Source organism: Trichosurus vulpecula, chromosome 7 (assembly GCF_011100635.1).
Source record: "Trichosurus vulpecula isolate mTriVul1 chromosome 7, mTriVul1.pri, whole genome shotgun sequence".
Classification (NCBI taxonomy): Eukaryota; Metazoa; Chordata; class Mammalia; order Diprotodontia; family Phalangeridae; genus Trichosurus; species Trichosurus vulpecula.
In genome coordinates, this window is record NC_050579.1 from 15724762 (window position 1) to 15745699 (window position 20938).

The 20938-nt window shown below is 45.2% G+C and overlaps 1 protein-coding gene across 1 annotated transcript in view; it reads right to left on the reverse strand.

Moving 5' to 3' along the window:
• C7H3orf70 (chromosome 7 C3orf70 homolog) overlaps positions 1-16806 on the reverse strand; it is a 49208-nt gene extending 32402 nt beyond the window's left edge. The window contains exon 1 of the mRNA XM_036767758.1: positions 16608-16806. Coding sequence (XP_036623653.1) covers positions 16608-16806 — 199 coding nt within the window. The remainder of the gene's footprint in view (positions 1-16607) is intronic.
• Positions 16807-20938: the final 4132 nt, after the last annotated feature.

Below are 20938 nucleotides of genomic sequence, written 5' to 3' on the forward strand. Positions count from 1 at the left end.
CATCTATGACAGGACCTGCAGCCTTGTGAGTGAAGAGCAGGCTCTCCAAGGGGAATTGATGCCATAAGGAATGAGCTAAGTCCACACCAAGATGAGCAGAATAGAGTAAGTGGGCTCCGCAGCACTAGGACTGAGCAACAAGAGAGGAACACCCACAGATATTTTGGCTTTGGGATGAGCTCAAAGTGAACAGCTAAAATAGCTGCCTCCTCCAGTGTGCCTGGAGGAATGAAATCGAATCCCTCAATTAAGGCGCTGTGACGCAACCACAGACTACACACCCAGCTTCTTCCTGCCCCTGGAAGTTACTGCTCAGGCAACCAGACTCATGAAGGGTACCTCTTGGAGCTAAGAGCAAGGAGAAGGCTAGGGAAGGAAATTCACTTCTCCAAATGCAAAAGGAAAATAGAGAGGGTTTCTTAAATTGTTGAACAATCTAACGATGGCAAATAGTTAGGTGCCTCTATTACTCAACCAAACTAGATCAATTTAGAATATTACATTGAAGAAGTTATAAATCACAATTCTGTGAGCATCATGGGAGGCAGCACGGTAAAGGAGAAAGAGCTCTGGGGTTCCAATTCTACCTCTGGCACTACCTGTGTGACCTTGGCCAAGTCACCCTCTTGGGGACTCAGTTTCCTTATAAGTAAAATGAGACGGTTGGACTAGACGACCTCTGAGGTCCCGTCCAGCCCTACAAGCCTATGATCTCCAAATGTGGTGTGGGATCACACTTGGCCAGGAGTGTGTTCTTGTCAAAGACTACCTCATCTTTTTCAAAACAATTTTAACCAAGTAAAATGAAGCTATGGAGAGATTAATGATTTCAGTGGTATCATTTTGGGGGAGGGAAGAGATCGGGGTTAGGTGACTTGCCCAGGGTCACACAGATTTGAACTCAGGTCCTCCTGACTCCAGGACTGCTGCTCTATCCACTATGCCACTTAGGTGCTTCAAATGGCACCATTTTTGAGTTGTTTCATCTAAGAATCTTCTAATCCAATAAGCACTGATTAGGTTCCTACTGGGTGTTTAGATGTCCAACTTTTGGGTAACTACAAGGCACACCTAGAAAAGGAGGCATGGCAGAATCTCGCTGTCCTTTCTAAATTCTCTTATAAACGCTATTTCATGTCCACAGTCCCTGTGGACTCGCTTGGGCCTTCCATTGGATGTAAGAATGTTTTGCTTCATTGAATGGAGGTTGATAAATAAACTTTCCTCTCCCATGAAACAACTAGGTTGTACCTTCTAACCATGGCAGGAAAATGAAATACTGTAAATACTATAATCGAGACATGTGATTTTACAGGTATAGGGAACTCCTATGTAGAAAGTCTCTCCACTGATGAAGATTTTGAATTACCTGTAATTGAGAGTCTTAGAGTGGCTAGCAGAACTTTGAGGTTAAATGACTCAGCTGTGGTTGGTCAGCTAATAATGTGTGTCAGTCTTGGAAGACCTAAGTCTTTTGGGGGATAAAAAGGCACTAGGGAGACAAAATAAAACTCTCTACCCTCAAAGAGCTTATATTCCACTTGGGCTTGGAGAGATACAGCATCTAACCAGACATGCATATACAGAATATTTTAAGAGTGATCCTTCGGCAAATCACTCTATCTCCCTTGGAATCTAAAATGAGGGGGTTTCTGAAGTTCCTTCTAGATCTAGAACTAGAACACCTGGGTCATGAGCACATGACCTCTCTGAGCCTCCTCTGCAAAATGAGGGCATTGAACTCCAAATTCCCTTCTGGCTTAATCCAGAGGGTTCAGGAGAGGCTTCCCTTAGGAGGCAGCCCATGAGCTGAGGCTTAATGGAAGTCCAACAGCCCAAGATCCAGAGGTGAGCAGGTGTGGAGAGCCTTCCAGGTGTGGAGGAGCCAGTCCGCATGCACAAGCGCAGATGTACAAGATGGAACACCAAGTCCAGCTAATAGTAAGTGTGCCAATTTGGCTGTAGCATAGAGAGTGTGAAGGGGAGTAACGAGAGAAAAAAAACCCTGGAAAGGTAGGCTGGAGCCAACTTAAATGCCAAGCAGAAGAGATAATTTAAGTTGTGCCCTTTAAGACAACCGAACTTTTTTGATTAGCCAGATTTCATAGAGATGCTTTCTGAAATGTGTTGTCTAATCGCTGGTATTAAATAAAGTTTACAGCACATCATCTGAGTTCTCCTTAGCAGCTCAGGGGCATCCTTCTGAACACCAACCAGCCGCTCACTTATAAAGCATCTAATGCAGCGCTGCTCTCAGGGGCTATTGTACTGCACTGGGCCTGTTTACTCGTCCCCTAAATGGCCCCAGAATGCCACGCTGCTCCTTTCTCTGTATCTGCTTTCATTTTCCCCTTCTGTCTCCTCCCTTGCTGTCGAGCTGTCACTTCTCAAGCTATCAGTTTCTCAGCTATTTCAGTGCCTGAATCTAGCATCTCCATCCTGGGTTTCCAACCTGCTCTTTCATTTCCTGCTTCTAATCAGCTATGGACTGGGAAACCACATAACCAAATTTGTTATAACTATGTGTAAAGTAAGAGTCAATAATGAGTGAGGGCCCAGGAAGGGGGCAGGGGGAGTCTTTCCTGTGGCATATAAGATATGGGGTTTAGTGCATGGGTTTTCTTACAACTATTCCAGCATTTTGGGGCTTTTTTTCCCCAAGTGTATTTTCACATGTTTAGCCTTATTCCAGATGGTAGAGGTCACTGTCCATTGACCCATCAATCAAAAAAATCTGTTCAGAACCTACTATGAGCCGGACACTGAGCTAAGCTACAGGGATAGAAAGAAATTATCATTAGGCATTACTACAGTTACTTTATCATATCAAAGAGAATTAAACATATTGAAATTTAAGTATACATGTACTCTACCCACCTCCCTCCTGCCCCACCCCTAACAACTGAAACAAGATTTCAGTACTATTCCCAAAGAGGGCATCTCCTAAATGTTTGTTACAGTCATAGATTTAGAGCTGAAAGGGCCCTCAGAGGCCATCGAATCCTACCCCCTCATTTTACTGTTGAAGAAACTGAGGCCTCGAATGGTTGACTTGCCCAAGGTAACCTGGGTGGTAAATAGAAGAGCTGTTATTGGAACCAGAGTCTTCTAAACTCTTAATCCAGCACTCTCCACTGTCCCACATGGCGTCCTTTGGATGATGATAAAGCCAATGGAGGAGGAGAAACAGAGACAGCTGTGTCTACAAGGCACCATAGCTCAAAAAGGAGGGGGGAAATCTTGTCTGGTTTTGTTTTGTTCACAGTGTCCATGATTGTGGCATCATGTAGACACAGCCTGAATGGCGCACCCATTAGCATTGCTAGCAATCTACAAACATTATTCATTACAATCTTACATTAAGAGGGTGGATGGTGGAGTGACTGGAAGGCCAACCTTGGAGCAAGGAAGGTCTGGGTTCAACCCTCCCTCTGACACATTCTGGCTGTGACCCTGGCTGTGTGACCCTAAGGAAATGACTTAACTTCTCACTGACCCTAAGGTAAGATGTAGAGTGGGTGCCAATCTACACTGGTAGAGGGACCTTCTTCCTCTGGAGGTTTGATCCCCCTTTCCTTCCCCTTCTCCATTTCAAAAGAGCACCAACCTTAGTATCAGTGGACCAAGGCTTCACAAAGGTCCAGAAAGGTCTGGGTACTTGCCCAGAATCACACAGGAGGTAAGTAACAGTCCTCTGCACCTCACAGCTCTGAGATCTAGAGCTAGAAGGGATCTCTAAGGACACATCTCATGCAACTTCATTTTGCAGAGAGGGAAACTGAGGCCCAGGGTGAAGTACTTACTTAGTACTGAATCATTAGTAAGCATCAGAAGCAGCACTGGAATCCAGATCCAGGGACTCCAAAGGCAGGTGGTGGTTGTTGTTGTTGTCGTGGCTGTTGTTGTTTGGTGTCCTATCCTCTCACTACCTCTCTCGAAAGATTGACGAGAGGAAAGTCATTTGTAAAATATGAAGTGTCATGTACCAGTGAGATCTGGGGATGATTCTCGACTATACTGCTAAACACCAGAAGTGAATTTGTCCAAGGAACAGGATGGTCAATGAGAAGAGAGTAGCTCTCAAATAGAATCACAGTAAAAGCTTTTTTACCCAGAATTTTTGGTCCTTGATCCCTCAAATCTTGGGTGGATCTGTTTCTTCCCTGATATAGGTACTCCCTCCAACGATGCAGACTGCGACCCATTCATGCCTGTCCACTGTGTGCAATCTCTGCCTATGAAATCTCTGCAATTTTCCCACCAGGGGCCCACCCAACATGATGCCTTTTTGCTAGATATCTTGACATCGCTTAGATACCAATGGGATATACGAGCTGTCTATTGGTTATCCTCTGGCTGCATGAAGGATCCAGTTCTTTTTTCCAGTCACACAGTTCTATCCTCTCTCATCCTTCATGGACATTTCTCTTGCTGAACTTGTCATGTTCTGTATCCTAAATGAAATCCATAATCATTTGAAAACATTTAGCCTCACTATCTACAGAGGAAAAACTAAGTGGATGAAAAATGCCAATGGTTCAGAATATGACATGAAGTTGGATGGACCATCCATAGAGCCTGCCTATCAGGACCCACCTCTGGGACAGACGCTAAATAGGGACAAGGAGTCAGGACTCGAGCTGCGATGAGGAGGTGGAGGGCTGGGGCTGGCTGGATGATCACCTTTGGAGAACTACACAATGCCTTTAATGGCCTTGAGCTTCTCCCTGAATCAGAGTAATCTTTTTAATGATGATTTCATGTAGTAGACAGAGAGCTGGCCTCAAAGCTGTGTTCAGCCTCTGACAGCTGCTGGCTAGATGACCTGGCCCAGTTACTTCACCTCTCAGTGCTCTAGGCAGTTTTTACAGAGAAGATGCCAACCTGCATTGACAGGAGGAGCCTGCTCATCTATATCAATGAAATTATGTGTCCCTCTTCTCCCAGTGGGAGAGTCTCCCAGTGACATCATACGGCTTCAAGTCATGGAATACTCCAGTCTCCAAAGAATGAAAGCAGAGAGTCCCACAGGCAATGGAGAAGCTTGTAGTGAGCATGAATAGGCAGCAACACCTATCCAGCATTTCGTCATTACAAGGATGCATATAATAATCAATCATCAAGCAATTATTAAGCACCTACTGCATGCCGGGCATGGTGCTAATTGCTGGGGGTACACAGAAAAAGTGAAAATACTTCTGCCCCCAAAGAGCTCAATTTATAATCATGGAGACAATGGATACATAATGGGTATATACTAGAGAGAGACAAGTATCCAAAGTAGATGCGGGTAATTTATAAGAGAAAGCATGGCAAAACCCTGATGTACCATCTGAATTCTCCTATAAATTGTATTTTATGTCCCTGTAGATGTGGCTGGGACTTCCAATTGGATGTAAGAATATTTTACTTCACCAAAAAAGAGGCTGGAAAATAAAGGTTTCTGCCCCAACGAGACAACCAAGTTATACCTTTCAACTATGGTGGCCAAAATGAAAGACAATACTTTGTTCAGAATTTGTTCCCCACACACCATCTCAAGGGTGCAGAGGGGCAAGGCTGAGGCTCCCCTCGGGAGTAGCCACAGAAAGGGGGTCTGTTGAGTAAGTAAATAGCAACAAGAAGAATGTTCCCTTATTCTATTTGCAATTCTAAATGGAATGGTTTCCGAAGTAAGACAAGGATACAAAAAGATACAAAGAAACATGGGAAGACATATACAAAGTGATGCAGAGGGAAGAGGCTACAATCCTGATAAAAATAACACAATGGCAGTAGCAGCAAAATCTGGAAAAATACACGGAAGGAAAAGGACAGGGATGAGAAGAGGGCATTTGTTACTATTTTGTCCAAATTCATTCATTCACTGATCAAGTACTTATGAAGGACCCATGTTGTGTTAGACGCTGTGCTGAGTGCAGGAGACGCAGAGATAAAAATGAAACAGTCCTTGCCCTCAGGGAGCTTATATTCTATCTGTTAAGGAAATACAAACTATCCACAAAGTAAAATGGGGGAGTCACTAACAATTGAGAAGATATTAGATCGTGTGATCATAGAGCCACAGCTGGAGAAGCCAAAGAAGCCACCTAGTCCAGCCCTCTCGTTTTACAGATGAGGAAAAGGAAGGCCAGGGATTTTAAGTGATTTGGCCATAGGTTCATAGTGACCAACAAAGGTAGGATTTGAACCCAGGTCCTTGGACCCCAGGAAAGGCCTCGTATAGGAGGTAATATTTGAACTGAGCCTGGAAGGGAGACAGAAGGAAGAAGAATATTTCAGGAATGAGAGACAGACTGTGCAAAGACATGGAGGCAGAAATTGTCCTTTAGCAGGAATGTCATGTTAATATGTACTTTTTTTTCAAAATCGAATTTATAGTTTTATATCCAATGGATTTTTATTTTTGTCTCTGTGTTTAAAATGTTTGTTTTGTTGTTGGTAGTAATGCTGTTTTGTTAATGTTACTAAGATTAGAGGAGGGGAACGTAAGCCAAGATAACAATAATATGGGCAGAGACCTTGGTGAATGGAGGTGCTAATTATAAACCATTCTCTACAGTTTATAAAAACAAGACCCCTAAGATGGAACATGTTGTTAGCCTGGAAGAGAATGATTTCTAAATGCGAGCTGACTGACTGATCTCCATGCAACAAGGTAAGTGACTGGTCTCTGCCCATATTACAGCTAGATTATTATTTTTTTCCTTCTCAAGTTATTCTTTTAAAAATTAAATTAAATTAAAAATTAAAAAGACCCCTAATGAGAGGGTATGTTGTTTGTGTTGGTAAACTAATTAATTGTATTAATAAAATAAATTAATCATTTAATTAATTAAATTAATAAAACTGCAATTCTATGGCAATATTCTTTTGCCTGATTAATGAAGCACTATAATATGAAGGATGACAATTCTGACAAGGGGAAAGAATTTCTAAAATGCCACAAACATATAAATGGCAATGTCAACCACTAACTAGATGGACACACATAATTATGATCATCATAGCAGGATAGGTCAACCTTAGGATTGAAATTATGGAACTTCCAAATGGGAAAGGACCTCAGGAGCCATTCAGTCTAACCCAGACATGGCCAAGAATCTCTTCTAGGATATTCAACACTCATGGCTGGCTCATGCCAAGATAATCAAACTGACATTACCTTCCCAAATTTTTTGAAAATTTAGTACTATACCAGTCAAGCTACCAAAGGGATGCTGTACAGAGCTAGATAAAAATAATAACAAAATTCATTTTGGAGGACCAAGAGAGAGAATTTTAAGATAAATAATGAAAAAAAAGCAAGAATGAAGCAGAAATAATATTTCTAGATCTCAAATTATATTATAAAGCCCTTGTCACAATTATATTATAAAGTGCTCATCACAACCATTTGGTACTATTTTAAAAGTAGCTAAGGAGATGAATGGAAAAGAATTGATAAGAATCAGAAGTAATCAAACTCAATCACTCAGGCAGTGTTTGATGAACTCCACAGCATAAATTACCTTGGAAAGAACTCCCTATTTGACAAGAATTTCTGAGAAAACAGGAAAGCAGTCTGGCGGAAATGAGGTTTAGACAAACATCTTACACAATACACTTCACAATAAATTCTCATAGTCATGTGACCAGAATATTAAAGATTGTACCCTATAAAAATTAGAAGAAAAGCAGATAATCTGCTTTTTCCAACTCTAGATAGGGATTGTGTTCTTAACCAAACAAAGAATAAAGGCAGTTATAGGAGATAAAATAGATAATTTCTGTTAAATGCAATTGAAAAGATTTTTGCATAAACAAAATTAACACAACTAGAACGAGAATAGAAGTAGATAACAGGGGTGAGGGGGGTGGGAATCTTTGTATCCAATATCCCCATAAGGATCTGATATCTAATATACAGACTAACAGAAATGCATGAACAAAATCCACTCTCCAATAGTTAAGTGGTCTGAGGTTATAAATATACAGTTCTCAAAAGAAATCAACAACATATGAAAGAACATTCCAAATCATTAATAATATAGGAAATATACATCAAAACAAACCTGAGGTTTTACCTCAAACCCAACTGACTGGCAACTGTGACAAGAGCTGGGAAGAATGAATGTAGGGCAGGTTTTTGAAAGATGGGCGCACTAATGCATTGTTTGTGGAGCTGTGAATTGGTTCAACCTTTCTGCAGCACAACTTGGAATTATACAAAGGGAGTGAATAAAATGCCTGTACTCTTTGAACACAGGTTCCGCTGCTAAGGCATATATCCCAAGGAAGTCAATGACAAAGACAAAGCTTCCATATATAACAAAATATTTATAGCAGCACATTTTATAGTAGCAAAAAAAATGGGAAACAAAGACAGAAACTAAGAATGAGAGAGAAGAAGAAGGAGGAGGAGGAGGAGGAGGAGGGGAAGGAGGGAAAGAAAGACAGACAGAGAGAGGTTTCTAGATTCTACAACCATTCTGAATATGATTCATGTTGGCTACTGGACACAACTGTCACTGCTCTTAATAAAAATGGCCTCTAGCTTTTGTCCTGCTCTAAGAACATAAAGGCATCATCACCATGATCATTATCATTATGACAGGTTAAATGAAATGGAAAGAAAGGTGGCCGGCTGCTCCTACAGCCCTCGTCTGTCGTCAGCCGAGCTTCAGGAGGCTGATGGGAAGCGAGGCCCTCCAGCATGCACGCTCCTCTGAAGGCTAGTCATGGAAAGGCAGGGCTACAGTTGTTTGCAGGAGCTCCTCCCTCTTTCCATCTCCGGAGGAGTCTTGAGGGTATTCCATGTGTAGAGTGAGCAAGCAGCTTCAAGTGCACCGACGGTGCCAGGAGCCACTTTGGAATAATCACATCCCTTCAAACTCAATGTACTCTAGCTGTAGAAGGGGCCAGAAGTCACCCATGCCCTTCCCTGACAGGCTCTAGCGTGTTCACCATGGACTCCCTGAGAACAAGCTGATGGGAGTCAACCCAGTACAAAGTGTTTCACACAAAGGGATGTGGGCACCAAATAAAAAGGATGATCTAAACTTTGAAAGGGAACACAATTCACCAGAGAATCAAAACAATAAAATGTGATGATGCACAAATGATGAAGAAGAAAAAAGAAAGGCAGACTGAGGCAACATGATTCAGTGGAAAGTGTGCTAGATTTGGAGTCAGAGCAGTCTTAGGACCTGGATTCAGATCCCACCTCCAATACTACCTGTGTGACTTTGGGTAAGTCTACTAACCAGTCTGAGCCTCAGTTTCTTCATCTGTAAAATAAAAAAAAATTGGGCTAAACAACCTCTGAAGTACCTTCCAGCTCATCATCTATGTTCCTGTGATAGTAAGTCCCTTGAGCTACCAGGGCCTCAGTTTCCTCATTTGTAAAAAGAAAGAGGAGTAGAGATCACCCTCCCTTCTCCACATCTACAATCTCTCTTACTTACCTCCCAGGGGGTGTGGTAAGGATCAAATGAGAAAAGACATGTAAAGCACCTGATAAATGTAAAGCACTATATAAATGCTAGCTATTAAAGTATCAACCTCGCAGGCCTCAGTTTCTCCCTCTGAAAAAAGAGGGATTTGGATTGGGGGCCTCTCAGGTCGCTTCCAGCTGGAGATCGAGGATCCTCTGATTTGAACAAAGCCAGTGAGGCTGTTGGGAACTCTGTGATAAGCCCAGCATAATGTGATAAGTCCAGCAGGTCTATAAAAGATCACTGGCTCATAGAGCTCAAGCCTTAAGGGCCCTCAGAAGTCATACCCCTCCTCTGACAGATGAGGAAACTAAGGCCTGTAGAGATGAAGTGACCTACCCAAGATTCCCTGGGTAGGCGATAACTGAGCTGATGTCTGACTCCAGCCTCCCTAGAGACAGATGCGGCTCTCTCAAAGAGCATGTGACCCAACTGGAGATGAAGGCGAAACCCTGAAAGAAGAGTGGCAGGGAGGTCAAAGCGTGGAGCCATCTGAGATTCCAGATAATGGTTCCGATGACAAAGAGGGCTTTAGAAAAAGCTGCTATTTGAAACAACGAGAATGAGGAACAATTTTAAATTTGAAAAACCAAAACAGAGGGAGAGATTTCCAGATTCACCAGCCACTCTGAATTATTCAGTTTCGGGATATAATTGTCCACACTCTGAACAAAGCACCAGACTGGAAACTGGGGACCTGGCTCTATTTCAGGAGCCCCTAACCTTTTCTGTGTCACTCCCAGGTCCATCTGGTAGCAGGCTGGTGAAGCCTGAGGACCCCTTCTCAGAATCATGTTTTTAAATGCATACAAGAAGATGCATAGGATTAGAGAGGAAGCAGTCTATATTGAAATACAGGGATCAAAATAGTTCAAATAAGCTCACAGCCCCCAAGGTAAGAACCCCTGCCCTTGTTCCCACTCCTCCACTTCCTAGCTCTAGAGAATCAAACTGGCGATCTCCAAGAGCTTAACTCACAGTCCAAGCATTCAGCTCATATTTCACATTCATCTTCCAGGGAAGAGCCTATCAAGAAAGTACAGAACAAAAGATAAAAATAGGAAATTGTTGCCAACATAGATGAGGAATTAGGGAAAGAGAACACAGTTGTTCTAAGTGGTTTCATGTTGCTGGACCCAAACAAACAGCATCCCAGGAATTCAAATTCAAAAAAAATGTTATACATGTATGTGTGAAATACTGCAGTGGATGCTGAGAGAAGCCAAAGATTAAAAAAAAAAAAGGCATGGTCTCTTCTGTCAAGAAACGAGTTAACAAAACCCACTGAAATCTTGAAACCTATCTTGGTCAGTCAACAAACATTTACTAAGCACTTACTGTGTGCCTTTGTACAGGTTCTCCCTCTCCCATATCCTACCCTGTGCCTGGAAGTCTCCCTCCTCATCTCTGCCTCTTGGAACCTCAACTTCCTCTCAAAGGTCAGCTCAAGTGCTACCTCTCTTAAGAAGTCTTTTCTGATTCCCCAGGTTCACAGTGTCCCGCATTCCACACACCCCCCCCCCGAAAATCAATCAATGTTTATTTTGTTTATTTCTTATATTTACTTATCTATGAACATGATGTGGAATGGAAGCTCCTTGAGAGCAGGGGTTGGCTCGTTTTTTTATCCCTAACCCAGTGCTAATCCCTAACAGTAGGTGCTTAATAAATGCTTGTTGATTGATTGATCACCAACAAGCCTAAGAAATAATAAATAAAGCATGGCAGACTCCTGAAGACAGGCAAACGTTATCCTTATTTTCAATAAAGGGGAAAATGGTAGACTCCAAAAACAGCAGACAAACAGAAAGAAAAACAACTTGGAAATTCAGAATACAGACCTTTGGTCACAATTCCAGAGGACTGAGGAAAGAACACACCATTCATCTCTTACCAGAGATAGGTGATAGACTTAAAATGCAGAGAAAGACTTACATTTTTTCTTTTTCTTTTTTTTTTTTTGGAAGGACATACATTTTTTAACAGTCAATGTGGAAGTTTGTTTTGCTGGACTGTGCATACTTGTTATGAGAGAACTGTGCTTCAGAGAAGTCATCAGATGATAGATATGAAACTGGAAACTCCAGATTCAACATTTCTCTTTTAAAATTGTTCAACAGAGAGTGAGTGAAAGGGAATAATAAGAAACGCTTGTAAAACGAATTGATTTATATTTTAAGAGAAAAGAAATTACTTTCCCAAGGTCTCATGGCTAATACTTGGTGAACCTAGCACTAGAACCCGAATCCATGCTTCCTTGATAATTCTGGAGACTTTGATCATTCCCCCTTCTTAGATTTCATCTTTCTAGAGTGAAGAGTCTTAAACTGCCTTTAAAAGGTCATCCCCCTAAATGCCTGGACAGTTTAGTTGCTCCTCTCCAGCTTCATGATATCTTTCTTGGCAGATATCCAATTTTACAATTCTTTCCAGGAGACCTCAAGCAAGATTCCAGATGAGGCTGCACCACAGCTCTGGACAAGGAGAGGATATTAGGTTTTGTTCCCGCTGTTCTCTCAGTGACACTACGTACTTTCTTGCACTTAAAAAAAATTAACAGCAACACATTAGACCAATATCTTCATGTCATTGTCTACAGTGACTTTCTGAAGGAACAAATGGACCGATCAGAGCCCATAACTTTGGGGTAAAACAGCTTTGGATTATGGTATATTGTTCCACTCACCATCTTTTTCCAGACCACCATTCCTAGCCCTGACCACCATTCTCCTATGTAGGTTGTCTCCCCATGAGAATGTTAGCTTGTAAAGAGCAGAAATTATCTCACTTTTGTATTTGTAGCACAATATCTGGCACATAGTGTTTAATAAATGTTTTTTTTCACTCATTCACTCACTACATTTCCTCAAATACATCCCTTTAAACTTGTCAATCCAGAAATTCCCAGGCCAAATGTTCATTCAGTCACCAATTCTTCAAGCTCTTCTTGTGGTTTTCCCAACAGACCTGGCATTTGGCTACTTGGAAAAGCTTGATGTGATCTGTAACCTAGAGATTTCACTATGCATGCCTCTTTCAAGTTTTTTGTAACAATGGTAAATTAGGTAAGTCTCTGAGAGAAATTCCTCTCTTTACACTTTTCCAATCAGAGCAATGGCTTCATCATTGCTGTGCTTGCGTGTGTGTGTGTGTGTGTGTGTGTGCGCGTGTGTCTGAATCTGTGTCTGTGTGTCTGTGTGTCTGTCTGTGTCTGTCTGTCTGTGTCTGTGTGTCTGTCTGTGTCTGTCTGTCTGTCTGTGTCTGTGTGTTTGTGAACATAGTCATGCGCATATAAGGAATCCGAGCCATCTTCCAGAAAGAGAATGGTGAAGGGGAATGGGAAGAGACAAAGATCAGAGGATCAAAGGCCATTAAACCTAATCTCTTCACTTTCCCTAAGAAGAGACTGAAGCCCCTGAAGGTTAATGACCTGCCTAAGGTCACATGGGCAGTGAACGGCAGAGTGAGGACTTAAAGCTACTGTCTCTGACTCTAAATCCAGCCCTTCTCTGTTTTACCATGATCCTCATGCCAATGGCAGACATAGACTTGTAGCTTCTAGAACCCTGGACATACTAGGTCTTCCCCTCCCTCCCTATATCTGCTTCATAAATAGATTAGTAAAACATAATTAAAGTGTAAACTCCTTGAGGGCAGGGGCTGTTTGAATCATCTCTGTGTCTCCGCCACCAAGCACAATGCCTGAAACATATTGGCAGACACTCGATAAATGTTTGTTGGATTGGACTGAATCGATCTCTTTGCAGCATGGCAGAGATGCTGCCAGGGGATGGGAAGGATTGATACCCTGTCACTATCTCAGCAGACCAACCTTTTAAGCAATTTTGTCCAATAGCATGGCAGAAACAAAGACAGGAAATTACCCTGGTAATTACCGCAAGAAGGCAGCAACATGGCACAGTGGAAACTGAGGTCAGAGGACCAGGGTTCAAAACCCCACTTTGCCCCACATTAGCTGTGTGACCTCCAGAACTTGTTTTCCTATCTGTATAATGAGGGGCAGCTTGGTGGCACAGTGCATGGAGGGCGGGGCCTGGAGCCAGAAAGACCTGAATTCAAATCCAGCCTCAAACACTAGCTGGGTGACCCTGGGCAAGTCATTTAACAGTCTGCCTCAGTTTCTTCATCTGTAAAATGAACTGGAGAAGGAAATGGCAAAACCACTCCAGTACCTTTGCCAAGAAAAGCCCAGATGAGGTCACAAAGAACAGCAACAACAAAATAATGAGGGACTAGATGATCGCTAAGGCGCCTTCCAATTGTTAACCTATCATGGTAAGCATAAGAAAACCATTTGCTCATCTAGTACGCTAACCAGCTTTTCTCCAAATGTTCCAGATTGTTAACTGGCAATGCCTTGAATCATGGCCCCTGGTGACTAAAGCAACTGGTCCAACCCATTACCCTAGACTAGATACCCTAGGACTCTGATACTGGACCTTCCTGCTTGTGTTACCACAGTCAACTACTTGGCAGGTATTTGGGGGGAAAGGCCTATGTGCCTAGCCATCACACTCAATTGCTAAAAGCTGGAAGAAACCTTAGGAGTCATCTAGGCTGACCCTCCTCATTTAGCAGATAGGGAAACTGAGGCACAGTGATAATAATTTATCCAAAGTCACACTCATAATCACCATCAGATTTGCACCTGGGTCCTCTAGCTCTAGAGCTAGGACTCCTTTTACCATCCCCCACTGTAGACTGATAAACCACAGGCCAGCCCTACAAGCTCCCCTTCCTTAGAAAGCTCAGTCTTCACCAGATTCCCTCTATTTCCATCCCCACTCCTGCATTTGAGCTTCCTAACCTCCCCACTGTTCCTGTGACTGATTGGGAACCTATCCTGTTTAACTGCTCTTTCCAGCGGTTGAAGAGGAGGAGGCAAAGACTAGAAGGCAAAGAAAAGATATGAGCATCCCCGCAAGGGACCCAGAATATAGGGCTTGTGACCTAACCTTCAACTTGGCCTCTCTTATATTTGCCAAACAAACTCTTCATAATTCAATTCAAATGTCCATTTCTGTTTCATAAAGGATGAAGCTCTCATGACAACGTGCTTTCCCCTGGCAACCCTCAGCAGGGTTACTACTTAATTAAACACAAATATTTCCAAATTTTGAAAAACGAGAATTTCTACAGTTCACTTTATGTCAGCAGAAAGCAGCTACTCCCCAAAGTTCCTATTGCCGAGACTGTGGTGGACATGATAATTAGAATCTTTTTAAAATTTTACTTAGTGATTCCAAGGACGTGACCAAAAAAATATAGGCCAGACACCTCCAACAAAGGCGGAATTCTGACTAAACGGCTCATTAAGTTCAATTCATTCCAAACTGATAGACAACAGGAAAGTAATGAAAGGCCTGGTCCATTTGGTCCCTTAAAAAACCCAACAACAAACATTGCAAATCTTCCAGACCCCAATGAGTGTTTGTTTTAGGAATTGGTGTCTGGGTTGGCTTCCTCACTTACTTTCATTTTAAAATTTTAAAACATCTGTGTGTGTGTGTGTGTGTGTGTGTGTGTGTGTAAGTCAACTGACAGCCTGGGATGGTGCTTTATATACCCAGCCCAATATGTGTATTTGCATACATATGTATCCAACTCTATGTTTGTAGACACAAGGTTAGGTAAAAACAAATCCGCACACACACAAACATGCATGCACATAGGGTATAGATGTATACATGTATTTATATGTATGTATAAACACATACATACACATGCATGGACACATACATGGAGGGTTGGGGTTGGACACATATATGCCCATGTAAGTCTGGGTGTACACTTTTATGTACGCACACACATGTATATACATGTGCCTAAATACATAAACATATTGCACTGGTTATGAATACTTAAGGATTTCCACAGTTATATACACACAGTATAACACATGTGTGTGCATATATTTTATTTCCTCATATGCATGTAGAAATATATGCATACACAGTTACCCTGACGTAAAGCTAGTTATAAGCTTATATATATACACACACATATATATATTCATATATAAGCATACATAGGGTTGGATAGGTGCACATATATACATTTGTATATATGCATAAACACAATATACAATTAGTTATGCACAAATACAAATTTAAGGTCGAATATAAACACACATACGTGTGTGCGTATACACAGGTCCCTAAACACATCTGTGATTTACATACATCTATCTCTCTGTATATTCACACACACCCCTCTAGAGGCTTGGCCGTCGAAAGCATCCCCCCAAACTGCCAGCTGACTTCGGTGCCCCTCTCCCAGCTGCCGCCACACTTTTTTAGTTGTCTCTAAAAGCTTTGTCTGAGAAACGAGACCCAAGGGTGATTTGGAGAAGGGGAGGGGAAAGAGAAGAGAGAAGAGAGAAGAGCGAGAGCAGAGAAGAGAGAGAGAGAGAAGGAGAGAGAGGGAGGGAAGGAGAGAGAGGGAGAGGAGAGAGAGAGAGAGAGAGAGAGAGAGAGAGAGAGAGAGAGAGAGAGAGAGAGACAGAGACAGAGAGAGACAGAGAGACAGAGAGACAGAGAGAGAGAGAGACAGAGAGAGACGGAGAGAGACAGAGAGAGACAGAGAGAGAGAGAGACAGAGAGAGAGAGAGAGAGAGAGAGAGAGAGACAGAGAGACAGAGAGAGAGAGAGAGACAGAGAGAGAAATATCGCCCAGTGGACAGGGAAGAGAGTGAGAAAGAATCCGAGAGCAGTGAGCACCAGACGCAGGCAAGCTTCCCTCCCAGTCTGGGAAGGAGGTCAGCCCCTGCCAGCAGGGCAGCGGGCTCTATTTTCAGCCAGGCTGGCCCTCAGGGTGGGTAGCAAGGCGGGAGTAACCCCCACGTTGCAACCTCAGTGGGAGGAAGGGAATGGGAAGAAGAGTCCGCCTCTGGGAAGGATGCCTCTGCCTCTCTAGCCGTCGGGGGTGGCACCACCGGCTGGGCTAAACCTTGCCGGTCCGGGGCGGGGGAGGCAGGGAGGAGAGTGTAAGGCGGTGAGATCGCTGGCTCTCCCGGTCCCTGGGCTCAGCTGCGTTCCGAGATCATGGGGTCCTGGGGCAGGGGGAGGGGGGGTCATAGAGGGAGGAAAGGCTAAGGACGCGGGCACTTACAGTGGCACCAGCCTAGGTGACAGCACCAGTGCAGCTTGAAGCATTTGCCATGGCTGTGGGTGGCGCAGATGGAGAGCCCGTCGCACGGCTGGAAGTCGGGTCTCCGCGCCGCGCAGCTCCGCGCCAGGGCCTGCGCTTCGTCCACTTTCTCGCTCTTGACACCCCTCTCGGGCCCCGGCGCCGCCTCGGCCGAGCTCATCTCCCCCGGCCCCCCGCCCTGGGCCCCTCCGCCTGCTCCTCGGGCCCCCCGGGTTCCCCGGGAGCAGCGTCCCCTCGGCTCCCGGCGGGCCCTGCAGGAAGCAGCCGCTGCAGCCCCCGGTAAGCTCCGAGCCGAGCAGAGCCTAGCGGAGGAAAGCAGAGCCCGCGAGAAGAAGGGGGAGGGTCTGGGGGCGGGGCCGGGGGCGGGGCCCGGGAGGGGGAGGGGAGCACTTCGAGGGGTGGGGCCCGGCCGGGCCCGGCTGGGCCGCGGGCGGGGGTCCGCCCTCCCCAGCCCAGCCCAGATCCGAGAGCCGGCCCGCGCTCCCGGGGCCTGCCTGCGTTCGCCCCTCCTCGACCGCTGCCGCGGCCACTACCACGGCCAGATCACTGAACGGAGCCCCGCGCTAATGCGCGCTCCCTCTCACAATCTTACACCTTCGCAATCACACACTCACGCACGCACACACCCTCCTCTCGGAGCTGCTGTCCCCTCCCTCCAAGCCCCTCACCCTAGGCGCGCGTGCACACACACACACACACACACACACACACGCACACACACAGTCTTCCTTCGGGGAACAGAGGCCCTATCTTGGCCACTGTCACACACCTAGCCCTCCAATATTAGGGTCCCTCTCATACATACACTCAGAGAGCTAGTGTAAGAACACCCCCACACACACTACCCACCCAGGGCGCACACAAAGGCTGACCCACCCTCTGACGGCGAGCTCACCCCCCCCCTCCACGTGCCCACGCACGGCGCCGGGAGGGAGGGGGCAGCTCGGAGAGGGTGTTGGGGGCGGGGGGGGGGGGGTTCTCCGAGTCTCCCCTGGTCTAACCCAGCCGGGCCGGGCCGCTTCTTCCCTTTTTCCTCAGCCCTGCAGCCTCCTGGCCGCGCCCTGAGCCCAGCCCAGCTCGTACCAATCTAGCCTCCCCGTGGACCGTAGGCAGAGCCCCGGCCACTGCCACGCATGCAGTCCCAGCCCAGCCTTCCCCTCCCCTAACAGTACAGTCCTGTTCCACCCTGTCCTGTCCTTCCTCTCTCTTTTCCTTCCCTCCCCTTCCTAGGCTACGGGGATTCCTTATTTGTCTTCTCTCCTAGGCTGTGGGAGGGGGAGGGGGAGGGGGAGGAGAGGGGCGGGGGGCGGGAAGAGGGTTGTAGTGTGCCTATGGGTGGGGGGGGCGGGGAGGTGTCCCTGCTCTGGTTCTCTGTGCATGTGTGTCCGTGACCTTTAGAGCATAGGAACCTTTTCGGGGAGGGGGGGGGGAGGCCCCCGAACGGGAACCAGGACGCGAAGCTGCAGGCGGATGGATGGACAGACAGACACGCCGACTGGCTGACCGAGAAGCAGAGACAAAAAGACACACAGACTGACAGAGAGACAGAAAGATAGACCAAGTCAGAAAGTCAGAGAGCTGGACAGAATGACAGAGACAAAGACTTGACAGGCTGAGTCAGAAAGATAGACACACTGATGGAGACAGATGGACGGACAGATGGACAGTCTGATTTCTAGGGCCAAATTCTGCTGCAGGGAATCCCAGCCGACCGCCTGCCCGCCTGCCAATTCCCGGTCTGGATCCCAGGGAGGAAAAAACCGTTCCTTGACTCCCGGGAGGGACCCTTCGGAGCCCAGCCTGGAAGAGTGGGGACCGTGAGCGCGGCAGGGGGTGGGACCAAAAAGCCCATCCGGATTAATGGACTGAGGCTTGCCGGGCTTGAGCTGAGGGAAAATGCTAGGCTCCTGCCCTTTCAGCCAATCGGCTAAGGCTGTAGCAGCATTTGCATCCAGGTCCTCATCCCTCCATGCCTGAATTCCTTTCCTGTCTCGCTCTGATAGGAAACATTCTGGCCAGGAAAGAGCCAACTTCCTACTCAGGTACTTCGGCGGCTGCCAGGGGAGGTGGCAGACTTAACCTTGCATTTAACCTTGACAAGAGGATGGGAGGGCGAGGGGCGGGGAGGGGGGAGTTATATAGACACTTACATCGGGTACCAACCCCCCACCCCCGCCCTGCGCCCCCCCATAGTGAATTTATTTTTGGAGTGGAGGGAACAGGGATCCAAGGCTGTAACTCCCGTAGTTTCTGATCTGCAAAAGAGAGCCGAGTTCTGATGTATCAGGCATCACCCCCAACTTAGGGGGCAGCCATGTAAAGCCTCAAACATCCCTCCAGACCCTGTTGGGGAATATTTCTTATTCCTTGTAGTAACTCTAAAGCAGTGCAATGCCAAACCTAACTACGGTCTGACAGGGAGAGAGAGAGAGAGAGAGAGAGAGAGAGAGAGAGAGAGAGAGAGAGAGAGAGAGAGGAGAGAGTAGGGGGAGGGGGGAATCCTCAAAGTAAGATCCTCAAAATCCTAAAAAAAATAAGTCAATGGAAGAAAGTGCTCATTCATTACTATTGATACTATGACCCTCCCCCCAATTTTCGTTCTTATTCGAAGGGGGTCACCCACCGGGGAATACAGGGGAGAAAGCATCTAAGTTCAGAGCATGCAGACTCAAATGCCACTTCTAAGGCTTAGCACATATAGGACACTTCACCTTTCTGTTCCTCAGTTTCCTAATCTGTAAATTGCTGAGGTTTTGTCTGTCCAGGCTTTGCTCCCCACCTCTCTCCTCCCATCAGGAACTAGTAATACAAGCAAATCAGGGAAATGGAAGAGAATAAACATCTAGATAGCACCTACTTACTATCTGCCAGGTACTTTACAAATATTGTTTCATTTGCATCCTCACAACAATCCTTCAAAGTAGGTGCTTTTATTATGTCCACTTTACAGTTAAGGAAACTGAGACAAACATGGGTTCAGTAACTTGCCCAGGGTCACACAGTTAATAAATGTCTAAGGAGGGCAGATTTGAACTCAGGTCTCCTTGACTCTATCCACTGAAACACCTAGCTGCCACCAGGTTCATCATTGTATTATCCTTAAGTTCTGTGTCATGGCAGTCCCTTTTCAGAAGGGCAAGAGTAGTGTGAAGGAAATTGTGCTGGAGAAAATCTAGAGGAAAAGGTCTCTAGAGACCTAGATTTAGAAACCTAGTTCTGACACTTACTAGGTGTGTGACCTTGAACAAGACACTTCCATCTCTCTAAGCCTCAGTTTCCTCATCTGTAAAATTAAGTGGTTGACCAGTGGCCTCTGAGTCCCATAAGCTCTGCAACTGTAATGCTGTGTTGTGTAAAGTGGGAATATTAGTTGCACTCCTTATACCACAGAGATGTTGTAAGGAAAGCATTTTGTAAATGTTTAGGAGTCTTAGAAATGTGTTATTATTGTAGATCTATAACTTAAAAGAACTACTGAGGTCTATTCCAACCCCCTCATTTTAAAGATGAGGAAACACCCACAGAGGGGAAGACACTTGCTTAGGGTCACAAGTAGCAAGGAAGTGCATTCCAGTCACAGGGGACAGCTGGATTCCAAGATTCCAAGCTCAGGGTTCCTTCCATTTCCCCACTGTGGCCAACCTTGACAAGTAAAAAGGTGGGCTCAAAAGTGGGCAAGTCATGTAAGCCCTTAGTTTCCAAGGATCTGCATCAGAGGAGAGTTTCCTCACAGTTTCTCATCAGTAATGACATCATAGATCCAGACCAAAACTATATTTTTTCCGGAGATTAACCCTCTTTGGTTAAAATTGAGAACATACTCACCCTCTTCCCCTTTGGATAAAGTTAAAAATATGCTCACCCTGGGTGGCGAGGTGGTGCAGTGGATAGAGCACTGGCTCTGGAGTCAGGAGGACCTGAATTCAAATGTGCACTCAGATATGTACAAGCTGTGTGACCCTGGGCGAGTCACTTAAGCCCAATTGCCTATCTTATGGTCATAAAGACCCAGGACCAAATAACAGCGGCTTATCAACAAGGTCAGTTATGTCCAACACTTAGAGGTCCTGGTGCCTCCCTTGAAGTTAGCTCCATGATGGGAAGCTGGTAACGCCACTTTTCTAGGAAATGGCACTCCAAAATGGCTTGCTTAATTAGCCTCCCACTCCCTAGAATGCCATCAGTGGGGAGTGTGTGACCTTTCAAAGGAACACACATCTTCAAGGCTTTGTCCTACAGAATTTAGTTTTACATTTTTTTCATTTTTAATTGGGACTCGATCAAAGCAAAAA